The following is a 15,479-nucleotide window of genomic DNA, read 5'->3' as shown; positions in this document are numbered from 1 at the left end:
AGGAGGAACTACTTATATAATAATATCATTGACGAATTTCATATCTTAGATCTTTTATACGTCTAGATAGACTACCTATGACAGCTGTAAAAACTTCGAAAAAATTGTGTTTAGAACTAACCTCTATTTAGAGCAATTCACGCACACTAACACAGTCACAATGTGTCATACAAATCGCGAGTGTAAGACGTATGTCTTCACTGATTTAAAGTTAGAGCCATTTTAATTTAATTTATTTAAAAACGAAATTTGTGAACGAGTTAACAAACGTTAGGTAAGTACCTACCTATATTAAAAATGATTTAAATTTTCTTGTTTTAATGTATTTTGTTTTCAGCTGATAGTCTCGTTACTTATTAATTCTGTTTGGAGGGAGATGACAAATAAAATATTAGAATGCGTTTATTTTAATGACTAACTAACTCTAATAATAATAAAAAACACAAGTAGGTATAATTATTAGGAATAACTCATGATTAAACAGTAAGTACCTACCTACATTAGAAGTAGGTACCTACCTAAAGACATTTTTATTACCTACCTCATGTTCATAATAATATTGTAATTAAATTTATGTAAGGCTTTTATTTACATAAAATAATAACTTGTAGAGACGTCAGAGAATGTGATTACTTATGGCATTGCTGAACTGAGTATGTTTGCTGGTGATTCATTTCTCGGAATTGACCTTGCTATGAGTCATTCGGTGGAAGGCAGAGTTGGGGATACCGCGCCTGTCTGCCGGTTGTTTGATAGTCTCATTCCGCTTACTACGAGCGAATTTATTAAAAATAATAAGAGGAGCTATAGTGTCGTTAACAATGTGTGACTGCAAAAAATATACAAAATGTAAATAGTGCTTACTTCAAATATTGGTGATTGTTATTTTGATACATTTCTCCACTTGGATATCATGATAACGAACATGACGTCATTCATTCTATTAAAGGTAAGTAAAAAGTTAATAGTGCAATATTAAATAAAAATATATTTTTGCCCACTTTGAATTGAATTTTTGGTACGAATTATCCTCAAATAAATTAATAAGACTCTTATTTGATTACGAAAGGTATGTGACATTTGACGTTTAGAAATCCTATAATACGTTTGAATGAAAAACAAGTTGACACATCGTCTGTCTTTTTCTAATTGAAGTTATGTTGTTCAATGGTAAAAAGGATGGCGATACTAATTCATCACAAAGCATTGGTGTTGACTGTTCAAACTGTTGTCAAACAAGAATTTAGTAGGTTAGAGAGAAATAGAAGCAGCAATAATTTTCAATGTTCACGAAGTGCTTTTCAATTTAGCTTTTGTTTTGTTTCAATGCCAAAAACGATAAATAAGTGATAACACTATAGTTATTGTGTAAAATAACACTTGTTGAATATTTGTTTTCATCAGCTGTAAATGTGACGTTGAGGGAACTTGATTGTTACTTTACAGACAAACTCATTTCTATTGAGAATGAACAGAGAAGACAACGTGAACTGGTTTCATGGCAAAATATCTCGAGAAACAGCTGAGAAACTCCTCAAAGAAGGTTTGTTCTTAACAATAATATGAAATACTGTTATACCTTAAATGAATACATTCTGGTCATAATTTTGTGGATTTCAGAGGATGAAGATGGTGTATTCCTTGTTAGAGAAAGTAATACGTCTCCTGGGGATTATGTTCTGTCAGTCTTGCACCAGGTTAGTGGATAAGTTGTAGATATTTCATCAAAGAAATATTAGCCTGAGTTTCAATTGTAATTGTTTACAAAATTACTGCCAATGCTACATCTTTTGTTAGCCTAACATAGTCATATTGTGATGTAGACCTACTTTATTTGTTTAACTGCTTAGTAACATAGTATTTGCAATAAATACCATATAGTTATACACAAGAACTTTTAATGTTAACAACTTAACACTATTTATTTGTTTCATAAACATTTATTAAACTTTTTTGTTAAGTAAGTAACATATATAAACCTTCAAATATTTAATCTGTGCAGGGTGAAGTTGTACATTATCAAATCCGGAGACATGGAGAGGATGCCTTCTTCTCTATTGAGGAACACACAACTGTACATGGATTAGACACATTGATTCAGCATTACCGTGGCAATTCTAATACTCTTGTCACTCGGCTATCAGTGGTCTGCAAGGGACAGCCTCCACCTCATGAGTCAAGGACACAAGGAACTACAAACCTCTTGCACAGGTAGATGAAATTCTATGGATTTAATAATCTATTTGTCATGATGTGACCAATTGGGAAAGCCAAGATGTTAACTTGCCCAATTTCTATGTAATTGTGTATACCCCCCAGCCTTTGGAATAGGGGTGGAACCTTGCTACATTTCTTAGTGTCTGTAACATCAGCAAGCAGTTGACCATATGCAAATTATTGTATTTTTAATTTGTGATTTTTGTGTATATGTTGTCTGTCTTCCTGGAACTGATGTAACTAAATTGCTATCCTATTCTAAATGCTTGGCTACTATATTTATATATTGTTTGTTATTATTATATTGTGGTGATTAGTTAGTTGCGGTCTTAACTTGTAGCATACATTTTTCATAAATTCAGAACTAAAAACCTTACACCATCTTCCAATTGTAGTGTATGCATATATGCATGGAAGAAAAAACAACTATCCATATATAACAGTGGCATACCATGCCTTGGCGGGGCTCCATATGAAAGAAATATTTATTTATTTAATATGATTATCTATCTGTCACTTTTTCCTAAATTTTTTTTTCGGCAAGCAGCAAAAGTTTTTATTAATTTTTGCTTACACACATGGAGCCGCCATGGCCCGGGAGCCTCATATAATTGATTCTGCAGATATGGCGGTGGCTATGCCCGTGGGCAATAAATATGTTATTTAATACTTATTATTCACCCAACTTCATACAGTTGCCTGAATTTGATAGTTTAATAAGTAAACAAATGTTTTTACTCTAAAATTTAACATTGGCTATAATGTTTGCTGTTTTTTCATTATTGCAATTTATGTGGGGATTTCATTTTTTTTTTATAAAATTGGTCTTGGTGATACTGGCAAAATAAGTTTTGAAATCAGTCAAATATTTTGTATTTATTCATCGCAAATGAATCCAAATATAATTCTATTGCCATTGCTATTTTGTTGTTTTTAAGCATAACATGCATAAAACTTCATATTATATATGAATGGACTATGACAGTGAGCCCAAGTCTGTTGATTTTTTCCATAATACACGAATTAAAAGTTTGCATTTCAGACTTTAATGTCACATTGTTTTAAATTATTCTGAACACATAATGGCAATCAGTGCAAGTGTTAACATGTACGACTTGTTCGTAATTCAATGGTAATTAGAATTCCATAATGGTTAACAGTAATTCATTAAAAGGATGTATGTAAATTATATTATACAGTTATGGCAAAATCATTTTAATATCGGCAATTGCCGATATTAAAATCGCGATCCAAACGTAACTGTTGATCGTAGATGGGTGAAAAGTTGAAGTTGTACATATTTTTTAATGCTGACTCATAATCAAACAAATTTAAAAAAAAAATAAAATAATATTGGCGTGGACCACCCTTAACATTTAGGGGGATGCAAAATAGATGTTGTCCGATTCTCAGACCTACCCAATATGCACTCAAAATTTCATGAGAATCGGTCAAGCCGTTTCGAAGGAGTTTAACTACAAACACCGCGACATGAGAATGTTATATATTAGATTGATAAAGTAATACTTACAATTCTTCAAATCTTCCATAGAAGAATATAACCGTGTAAAAAAATTGTTTTACTGAGGTCTATAATTCTAATACTAATGATCTTCCTTAAATTCAATTGATTTTAAAATTCTAGATAAAAAAAATTGACAGAGATAAAAAAAAGTAATTTGAGTTACTTATGATATAGTAAAAAAAGACGGTAATAAAATCAACATAACCCACATCATCTGAGTTAAAATTTTAAATTTTATGATTATTATGCCCACAACTCAAAATAAAGTGGTATTAGTTTAGTCTTAATTGACATGTGACTTTAAATATAAACACTCCCAGCTATCTTACATTCAATAATTCAAGTGTCAACAACAGTAAAAACAGCATCTGTCGCGCAATATGTAGAACCTTTGTCTCTTATAATGACTAAAAAAGAAATTAATTGACCGCCACAATATAATTGTGTCTTAAAGGCTTAAAAAGATCAGCAAAACAGACTGCACTTTGTGATCCGTTTGGTTGAACCTCATAATAGCCACAACATTTAATGCAAGCAATAACAGTATATTCACTAATTACTATAGTTATAATAGTAATACCGATATAGGACCAAGATAGGACGACCAATATAGCCGAACGCTTAGTGTCCCTGACTACTAAGCTTGAGGTCCCGGGTTCGAATCCCGGTAGGTGCAATCATTTATATGATGAATATGAATGTTTGTTTCCGAGTCATGGATGTTTATATGTATTTATGTATGTTTAAGTAAGTATATTGTATTAAATATATCATTGTCTTGTACTCATAGTACAGGCTATGCCTAGTTTGGGACAAGATAATTTGTGTAAGAGTGTGTCAATATTATATTATTATAGTAATAAGTCCCCTTACGTTATTCTACATACATTTGTAAACTATTAAAATTATTTTTCATTTTGACTCTGTAGAGTGAACCACCAAAAAACAATGAGATTGTTACTTGGAGAGCCCCAGTCTATTAGATCTATTTAAGTAGTATCATTGTGTAGTGAAGCAGTCAGTAAGTGAATGGGTTAATTTAGTGAATTGGCCTGTAAATATTTAGGGAGGTCACTATGGGAGTGTTGGTTGACAAGGCTTGCAGGTCAGTGACCTCATACTTTGCTCAAGTGCTCGCTTTACGAAGGTACTGAGTGTACTGACAAGTTTATCGTTGATTTCCTGCTCAGAATAACGATCAATATGCTCATATTGAGAGGACGCTTCACTTGTTTAAAAATAGCGTCAGCGTTTATCAATGCGGCACTGCTGCAGTACTTAATTTTATTGTTAAGATTGTGTCAAATTTTGAATCAACGCTTTCAAGACGTGGTAATAATGAGTGCCTTGCTACTAGCAAAAGCCCGCCTCTTTTGGCGTTTTATTTTGACTAGTTTGTGTCATCATTGGAATAAAAGAATAAATTGTAATAAGTTGGGTGTGCTTGCCATAATACATTAGTGAAAACCGCATTCAGATTGGTTTAGTCATTTCTGCGAATAGCGTGCACAAACAAATAATAATAATATTGACACACTTTTTACACAAATTATCTTGCCCCAAATTAGCCTTTTATAGCCTTTATTATGGGTTGCAAGGATTTAAATGCATGTCGAATACATAAATAACTGGATCACTCGGAAATACCTACGTTATATTTATTTAATTTTTACTATTAACCTTTGACAGAACGAAGTCTGTCCGGACGGCTAGTTTATTTATACCTAACTAGCTGATACCCGCGACTTCGTCCGCGTACACACATGACTAAGCACGTATTAATTATAAAATTGTTTATTTCTTATGACAAAACTTAAGATTTATCGTTGATAAAAATTTCATTTGAAATTTTATTTGAGCTAAAATTAAGTTTATATTTTACCTACTAAGAAAGTTGGAAAGATATGAAAATTCTAATTAGTTATTCATTTTAAAATATTCATTCAATTTGATTTCTGAACAACGGGGGACGACACATCAAAGGATAAACAAAATTGTTGTTTTTATTTAATTCCGAGCATTTTCACATTTATTCACCTTTTAAACCTTCTCTGGACCAAAATCAGCTAAATCGGTCCAGTCGTTCTCGAGTTTTAGCGAGACTAACGAACAGCAATTCATTTTTATATATATAGATTATCAACTACAATACCTATATCGGATTGAGAGGGGTGACCGGTTTCTGAATTGGTCTAAATTAAATGGGCTAACTGCTAAGGGGTATCACTGATTATATAATTAATAATAGGTCATTGACTCATAATCAAAGTTTTATTTTTTATTTTATTATTGCTATCGCGACGTCATCAAATGGCTCACCGGAAGATCAGAGCTGGTTTTCAAACCTGTTTGTTTTCGACAATTTGTTTTTTCATCTTATTTTTATATCTCTACTATAACTACCGTGCACTTACAATACGATAGAATTAAATTATTAACTCGTTTTGACTGAAAAAATATTGTGATTCGGCCATTCGCATTCCGCGATCTTGATTTCAAAATATCTAGATATTTTGTGATCAGGAGCATTAAGGGACTACGCGCACTTTATTCAGCTCTTTTCAGCTTTTGTCCATAGAAAACAACAAGTACAACAAGTAGTGTACGCGTCGATTCAGCTTTCCGCGTCCATTCTGCTTTCGCGGCAAACCAGCATAAAATGAGGATAAATGTGTTTTTATTATGCGAATGCTATAGAGAGCTTTCGGCGCTGTTCCGCCGCGTACATCGCTGTTCGCCGTCGAATGCGGCGGAACAGCACTTTACAGGGATGGTTCGCGACTCCTTGTCCACAAGTTGCGACCTGTATTGTTCCTGCATTGATTTGACGTAATCATTATGCACGCAAAGATTAAAGTGCAGACGTGATTTAAAGTTCCGGACACGGCTGATAGAAGCAGAGCTGTATAAGTGTGACCAAAATCGTTCAGCGAAACGCGAATGGAGCTGAATAAGTGCGCGTAGTCCCTAATCCGTCAATATGCTTCGTACACTACCTATCTGGATCGCGTACATTGATTTTGATGGCGGATCGCGATCTAAATTGACTGTTCGGGCCGCCATACTCACACTCACGCCATTTTCCCGTCGGTGTAGGCAGAGACAACAGAACACCACTTGCTTCTATCCTTACAAACCTTATTTTTTCAAAACATCCCATTTTGGTCGACGAATGTCCTAGAAGGTCTCCCGCGACCGTCTTGTCCACACACACTTGCCTTATATATTTGATGTCATTCTTTCTTTGCTCATTCGCTCCACGTTTCCAAACCATTACACAGCATGCTCGTACTAAGGATGCATAAAATTATATTGATGACTGCATAAATTAGTTTTTAATCCAAACAGCATTTACAAGTTTAAAGTAATCTATTGCTATTGATGTAAGTAAAAAGTAATTTAATGCTTCTCTAGTTTTTTTTTTATTATTTATGCGGAGAAAATAACAGAACAATTATCTAAAATCTAGGTACAAATAAGTGGCTTATAATATATGATGCTAACACAATTGTTCCTTAGAAATTTCTCACTAAGACTTAAAGTTTCTAATGTGACAAGGACAGTTTACTTTACTAAATATTACTGAAAAAGAACATTAAAAAAAGACTAATGTTACAGAATCTATGAGCTTCATTTTAGATCATGTATTGCAGTAATTCTCTTGTGTATTACATTTTTAAATTGTGCTAAATGTGAAGTAGAAATTTAATCAAAACAAATCTTATAACTATATTTACAATACTACGACTACATAAAATTGAAACTATCATTACGTGGAAGCGTACCAAGAATACTGGCAGCATTACCGCGTTGGATAGCAAGGCTGATCCGTTGACCGAAATAGCTGCCAGCGCTTGGGTTTCCAGTAGCCTTATTGAGGCGCGAAGATAGTATTTTGAACATTCTCCGCGCCTCAGGGCCCCACGGGCCAAGTGTCTCTACACCAAACGGCACAAAGATGTATGACTCATGTGTAAATTAATTATATTAAAATCTATGTGAATATCAACAGTATAGTTGTATAATATTTTCCTCACTACCTGTACCTCACTAGTACAGATGTATAATATTTTAATAATTGTGATCCTTATATCTAGGAGTTGGTCCTAGTGACCTGTAATATAGAGTCAACCTACTGCAGACACCTCACAAAATATCAGCTGTTAAAAAATGTAACACTATACTAACTTTAACAAAGCACTGTATTAGCTTTAAGATCTTTGTGAGGAGAATATAAATAGATATTTATTATTATTTTATTATTATATTATTTATAAGCACTTCCCGTAGTATATGCACAGAGACCCACCAATCAAAACCAAGGAATACAAATGATTTAAGTTTTAAGATACGTGTCGAATTGTTTAAAAACAAATATTGGCGGAATTAACACTAAAGAAAACTTACATCATTTGTATAATTATGGATTTCCGCAAAGTAACGCCTACTTTAATAAATTTTCTTAAAACCAAGGAATCAAGCTGATCGGAGATGTGTATACAAATATTATAGTTAATAATGAGTACAAAGTATGAAAACAAACATGTTTTAATGAATCATGAATATAAATATTGATTCATCATTGAATAACAGATGTACTTACTATCTGTTTTGTTGCTATGCCATGTAGGGACATTCTCAAAATGTGAGTAATGTCATTCGATATTATAATTGGCATGTGTTTTTTATTCCTCTGTCGAATTTTTGTTGGTGACGAAGTTTCAGTTATTAAGTTATGTAACCGAAGATCAAGCAACGCGAAACTGTAAGTTCGTCTCTCCGTCTGTCATTCACCGGGCTATGTGTCGTAAAACCGCAATAGGTCTCACCAACCGAGCCAACCGTTCGAGTGACGCTTGGATCGTAAATTTTGGTATATCTTGTTCAACTCTCAGGTTGTGGCTCGAGTGAACAATACGTACGAAGATTTACGATCGAGTGCTCGCACGGATCCCGAAAGATCGCACGTGCGAGTCCCGCGAATTTTGGTCACTCTCCTTTAAAAAAAAAATATACTTAACTACTTCCAAAATTGCCGCCATCCGATTAAAAAAAATATTTCTAGTAAAAACGTATTTTACTTAAGTGGGTACTAGCTAGGTGTATTTCTTGAACGACAGGTCTTATAAGACTGTAACTCAATTTTAATGTTAATTAATTATGAAGTTGTTAATAATGTTAATTTTACGATGTAACCATTGTTAAAATTCATTTACAAATAAGTAGGTATCATCCTTTAAAATCATCGGACACTTCAAGGGGAATATCCATAGCCAACGCGGGAAATGTGAAAATTACTGAATGTAGGTGTAGGTTATATTAAAAAGTTTTTTTTTTAAATCTAAAGTTGGTATTAAAATCCTTAGTTTAATGATTTAACATGGCAATATTATGTATGTAATATATGCTTTACGTATCCCCAAAATTTCTATGACCATGTGTGTGCTTTTTAGGCCATAGAGTATAGACTTTTTCAAAGACTCATCAAAGTATGTACTTATATTATTGATCGTAGTTTAATAAATGACAGATAAAAGTATCTGGTGGAGTAGAAATAGTAAATTATTGTTCTGTGACCGCAGGGCGACGGAGGCTGGGGACTTGAACGTGGTGTCTCAGCTGCTGGCGTGCGGATACCGGAGCCGCGACGCCAAGAACCAAGATGGACAGAGCGCCGTGCACTTGGCGGCGCGAGCCGGTCGCGACAAGATCCTGGCAGCGCTCATCGACAGCGGTGCCACCGTCAATGTTCGCGACTCTTTCGGATACACACCACTACATGTAATAACTAGTTTACATCACACTTGCTCTTTCTTTTAACATCGCCGGAAGACGGCTGGACAAAGGCCTCCTCCCAAAGATCGACAAGACGATCGGTCCTGCGCTGCCCTTATCCAACCTATTCCGCCGATCTTACCGACCCTACCAACACTACGTTTTCCGGTACGTGGTTGCCATTCGAGGACTTTACTGCCCCAACGGCCATCTATCCGTCGAGCTATATGCCCTGCCCTCTGCTTCTCCTCATTTCTGATTCGATCGCGCAGGTAAACTCCGAGCCCTCTCCATTGCCCTCTGAGCTACCAAGAGCTTTCTCATAACACTTTTTATCCATAATATTGAGCACGCGTGCTTGTAATTTTATTTCTTTATGGAAGAGGAAGACGAACGAGCATACATACGGGGTATCTGATCACCGCGATCCATACTCTACACTAGAGGAATCATGTTATCTCCGATAGGCGTGATGATGGCTTCTGTGGCGTTACGTAGAAATGTGAGTTTACTCTGTATCTACCGCATATTCTCTATATCACGGACAGTTCTCAGAGGAGTTGAGCAGCCGAATCCCACCACCAGACATTACGTCAAAATACGAAATTCCACCCGCATTATGTTGAGGTCTGGTATACTACAACCTCTCTTCTTTTTGCCTTGTACAGATATTTTGTGGAATCTCCTCTTCATTTCCAATCATGTGGGTCTCGTGCCTGTTTGCCACTCTTATATAAACTAAAATCACAAGAGCATTGCCAATCCTATAAAGAGTCGAATAAACGCAAATATGGATTCGAAAACCGAAAACACATAAGACAGAATACAAATGCGCATTACAGAAAATAGAGGTTAACTTTTCGCCCCTTTTTTTTCGATGTTTTCTCAGCTATCACAGTCGTATCTAGACGTATAAATTATCTTAGATTTATCATTACATTGGCAATATTAATGCACATTCTGTCGCAAATTTCTGTAGTGATATTTGGGTTCTTAAGATAGAGACAGGATAGATAATGGACGTCCAGCTGAGTCTTAGTATGTTGAACCCTTAGTTGATGATGTAAATACTTTCTTTACTTCCTACTGGTTTAGAAATCACTTTATACACGCTCGCTTAAAGATACGTTTTGTTTGTTATCGTATTCAAGTAGATTGGGTGGCTGGTGTGTCAATATATGGTATGGTTGCAGTACACGTGTCAGAATAACCTGGCGAGCATGACAGAAATGCTGATCAGCAAGGGTCACGCCAACTACCAGATGAGGCACGCGCCCACGGGCAAAGTGCCGCTACACGACGCTGCGCAGAGAGGGAACATAGAATGTATCAAGGTAATCACTGCATTGATAATATCTTTATCTACACCCATGCTTTGAATTCTCTATTAAAGATTCTAAAACAGTTAGCTTATTGCCAACATTAAAACACCCAATGTTCTAATAACCATTACATCATCCAAACGAGTGTTGTAATGTTGTATTGAATTTCATAACAACACTCCTTTGTTTTATTTTTCGATCCCTTCATGTGCAAAGAGTTTCAACAGACAGCCACATTCGTATTGCTCGATGCGTGGTATCCCTATGAATTTCAAAAAAAGAATATTTTGGTTCCACACTACCAGAACGTCGCGCGCCGTAAAAAAAGTAGGTTATTCGAATCCCCGCCATTTTTCTTCGATATTTTTATTTTTTTTTTTTTTTTTTTTACAAAAAATTAGCGATTCAAGTTTTGACAGTACACCGTCAGATATTTTAAACGTTGCAAAAGAGCAAAATATTCAAGTGAATTTTAATAATTGCACTATACAAAATGTAAATTAGTGCTAAAATAAATAATTCTTTCATTTATACTTAGTTTATTTGTATATAATCAGGAATGGGTGATATTAGGTTACTACTAGGACTGGCTGTTTTAATGTTGGCAATAAGCTAACTGTTTCAGAATCTTTAATAGAGAATTTAAAGCATGGGTGTAGATAAAGTCTTGTATGCAACTGTTGATAATTGGGTATTAAAACGCTCATGTGATACTATTATCACACACGGCTACGCCTCGTGTGATAAACCCACATTCGTGTTTTAATGCCCTTTATTACACAACAGTTGCATAAATAACTATTAATATATATGACAGGGGAAGGCTGTTCACGCGGTCAGGATCTTTGTGTTTGTTCATTGTTGTGGGCATTGATCACGACGGCAAGTAAAACACAGCTGTTCATGGTAGGCCCGCAGGAATGCGATAGTGCTGTGACCTTCTTATAATTGCATGTAGTTCCTGAAACACGTTCCAAGCCAAACATATCACATTTTAAGGAATTCGTGTTTAAAATTTTATAAATATTAGTGTATTCCATACATGTGGGTTGGGTTAATAAGTCATGATGTCATTTAAAGAGTTATAGTAGGACTGCCATTTTTTGTCACTACGTTAATGTGAATCAAGTGACCAGTTTCGTTTTCTTAACTCATTTGAGACATAATTGTGGTTTGGAACTTTTTTCTGGAATTACGTCCAATTCATAACCATTATCATCGAGTGTGTTAATAAATTTAAATAATGCTTAAAGTTTACAATTTTTACCCAATAATGAAATCAATCAGAACACATGTCTTTTTTTATGGAATAGGAGGACAAACGAGCGTACGGGTCACCTGGTGTTAAGTGATCACCGCCGCCCACATTCTCTTGCAACACCAGAAGAATCACAAGAGCGTTGCCGGCTTTTAAGGAAGGTGTACGCACTTTTTTGGAAGGTACCCATGTCGTATCGTCCCGGAAACACCGCGCAAGCAAGCTCATTCCACAGCTTTGTAGTACGTATTGTCTAAAACATTTATTCGACATTCGTGCTCAGCGAAGAATAAAAACTCGTTTTTTCGGACCACAACCTGATGGACTCGGATCAGTCTATTAAAAACAAAGAATAACACGGGAACGCAACTTAAGTATTAACGCGATTACTCGATAAGCGACGACTACTGCACAGCACTACACGACAGGCGTGCGAGGTGGGCGTGGCGACAGCGGGGGAGTTGTTGCCGCTCTTAACCTCTCGACCGCATTCAAATCGCGCGCTACCAGATGTTGCCGCTCTTAACCTCTCGACCGCATTCGAATCGCGCGCTACCAGATGTTGCCGCTCTTAACCTCTCGACCGCATTCAAATCGCGCGCTACCAGATGTTGCCGCTCTTAACCTCTCGACCGCATTCAAATCGCGCGCTACCAGATGTTGCCGCTCTTAACCTCTCGACCGCATTCAAATCGCGCGCTACCAGATGTTGCCGCTCTTAACCTCTCGACCGCATTCAAATCGCGCGCTACCAGATGTTGCCGCTCTTAACCTCTCGACCGCATTCAAATCGCGCGCTACCAGATGTTGCCGCTCTTAACCTCTCGACCGCATTCAAATCGCGCGCTACCAGATGTTGCCGCTCTTAACCTCTCGACCGCATTCAAATCGCGCGCTACCTGTAAATTATGTGCAGTTCCTTTAATTTATGTAATTTTACTATAATAGACTTCCGAAAGTTGATCGAAGTATAGATAAGTATTTTTAATGATAAGCTCTCTGCTTTTCGGTATAAACTTCGGAAATTGATATGTTGCTAGACAGGAATATAATTTGCTGTTCAACAAAAAATATTCATTTAATCATAATGTAATATTTTAGTTCTGTCGTATTTAAGTAAAATAAGTTTTGTTAAATTTAATTAATTTTCGCTTTATAGAAACTATAAGTATTATATTATATCTTAGTATTAGTTCTTATGTTGTTAAAATTCAAAATTATATATGCTATGCAAGTTTGCATGTGGTCGTTGCCTGTAAGTGCAATACACTTAGACTTATTTAGAATAATATTTAATGTAATTAGTTAGCGATTATTGTGTTGGCGATACTAATAAATTAATAAATATTGTACACAGGTGCTATTGAAGTTAAAAGCCCCCGCCCACCCGCGAACGATAGCCCAAGACACGCCTGCGCAACTCGCCAAGCATTACGGACACACCGAGTGCTATCAGTTGCTCAGTAAGTACTACAATTTGTATTTATGAAAAAAAATATAGTCGATGTGGTATTAGAACATATGCCTGCAGAGTTAACGCCTCTGACGCTCTTAATACATCAGCTGTAACCGCTAGGCTAACCGTCCGATAGCGTATCGTTCATAAATCTTAATATAAAAATAATCACCAGCTCCTTTGCACAGGATGCCGGCTAGATTATGGCTGCTATTACGGCGCCTATTTCTGCCGTGAAGCCGTAATGTGTAAGTATTACTGTGTTTCGGTCTGAAGGGCACTATAGCTAGTGAAGTTACTGGGCAAATGAGACTTAACATCTTATATCTTGAGGTGACGAGTGCTATTGTATTGCCGCTCAGAATTATTGTGTTTTTCATAAATCCTGAGCGCCACTGCATTGTTATGGGCAGGGAGTATCAAATGCCATCAACTAAACGTCCTGCTCGTCTCGTTAAATAAAAAAAATCTTTTTTAATTTTTCGCCAAATGATTATCAACCTTAGTTTAAAATAGCACGAATAGTCTTCTACTGTATCATGTATATATGTATAATAGTACAATTCTTGACAATATTATGACATAATATGTTCATACCAAGTGTTTAAATAAAATTCAAATCGCTTTACTAACAGCTCTGTAAAAGAGCTTAATAGAAACGCAGTTGTTACTCTTTTCATAGTAAATTAATCATAAATTTGACCTACAGAGAACCACAAGCCGGCACCCTCCAATACAACGAAGAGCCAGTGGTACCACGGGACGTTAAACCGGGATGAAGCCGTTCAGATCTTAGAGGAATACTGCAAGCAGCACAACCTGACTGAGCGAAGTGACGGCGTGTTTCTGGTGCGTTACAGCGAGCGGAACACCGGCGCATACGTTCTGACCATGCTGACCGACAACACGCCTTATAACTTTATTATTCGGAAAGAGGTGGGTAGTTTGAAATTAAGTTTAAACTTTTACTTCTTCTTTGTGACACTCTTGGCGGAGTGGTCGTGGTCATCACGAAGTCACGTCTTTTGGGGCCGATGTGATTCGCCTGACGAGCATTCGTCACTTCTCCCTGCTGGCCGAGAGCCTGATACACTCGTTCTATGGACCGACAACACTTCCCTTAAAGCCTCGCCTAGTATCGGAATACTGGGTCTCTAAATCTCGAGGGATTGCCAATTCCGTGGCCATCTGGAGGGCAAAGCCAAATTGGCTTCGAAGAAGCTGGGCGTCATTAATAGAACACGGCAATACTTCAAGCCGGCCCACATTCTAGCGCTCTTCAAAGCGCAGGTCCGGCCACACATGGAGTATTGCTGTCATCTCTGGGCTGTCGCACCCCAATATCAGCTCGATCCATTTGACCGCGTACAACGCAGAGCAGTTCGAATTATCGAGGACTCAGTGCTCTGTGAACGGCTGGATCACTTGGCGTTGCGTAGAGACGTCGCTTCATTGTGTGTCTTCTACCGCATTTATCACGGGGAGTATTCCGAAGAGCTGTTTAACCTGATTCCTGCCGCCGAATTCCACCTTCGCACGACACGCCACAAGTTAGGATATCATCCCCACCACCTGGATGTGTGGCGGTCCTCCACAGTGCGGTTTTCAAGAAGCTTTCTTCCTCGTACTACAAAGCTGTGGAATGAGCTTTCTAGTGTTTCCGGGACCATACGACATGGGTACCTTCAAAATAAGCGCGTACACCTTCCTTAATTTTTTGACTTACTCGTGTAAGGTATTTAGTAATTCAGGTTTGTGTATTTTGTTGCCATCACTTTGCTTGTATTGTAATTGAAATGATTTGTAAAATTAAATTAAAAATAATAATCTGTAATACCATTCTGTTTTGAAAAGAGCAACCTTAGGGTTTCTCGTTCTGCCTTCCGAACGAGCTGTAAGAAAAAATCACATATTTCAAGTGTAATG

General features: G+C 36.6%; 1 protein-coding gene across 1 annotated transcript in view; it reads left to right on the top strand.

Moving 5' to 3' along the window:
* The first annotated feature begins 717 nt into the window (after nucleotides 1-717).
* The window catches only part of LOC126966431 (tyrosine-protein kinase Shark), a 35,265-nt gene continuing 20,503 nt past the window's right edge, over nucleotides 718-15,479 (top strand). The window contains exons 1-8 of the mRNA XM_050810471.1: nucleotides 718-949; nucleotides 1,447-1,543; nucleotides 1,621-1,697; nucleotides 2,003-2,211; nucleotides 9,325-9,523; nucleotides 10,711-10,851; nucleotides 13,455-13,560; nucleotides 14,263-14,489. Of these exons, the coding sequence (XP_050666428.1) occupies nucleotides 914-949; nucleotides 1,447-1,543; nucleotides 1,621-1,697; nucleotides 2,003-2,211; nucleotides 9,325-9,523; nucleotides 10,711-10,851; nucleotides 13,455-13,560; nucleotides 14,263-14,489 (1,092 nt within the window). The 5' untranslated portion in view covers nucleotides 718-913. The remainder of the gene's footprint in view (nucleotides 950-1,446; nucleotides 1,544-1,620; nucleotides 1,698-2,002; nucleotides 2,212-9,324; nucleotides 9,524-10,710; nucleotides 10,852-13,454; nucleotides 13,561-14,262; nucleotides 14,490-15,479) is intronic.

The sequence above is a fragment of the Leptidea sinapis genome, chromosome 10, assembly GCF_905404315.1.
Source record: "Leptidea sinapis chromosome 10, ilLepSina1.1, whole genome shotgun sequence".
NCBI classification, from domain to species: domain Eukaryota; kingdom Metazoa; phylum Arthropoda; class Insecta; order Lepidoptera; family Pieridae; genus Leptidea; species Leptidea sinapis.
The sequence above is the reverse complement of the archived record's forward strand: the minus strand, read 5'-3'. Positions and strand labels throughout refer to the sequence as shown.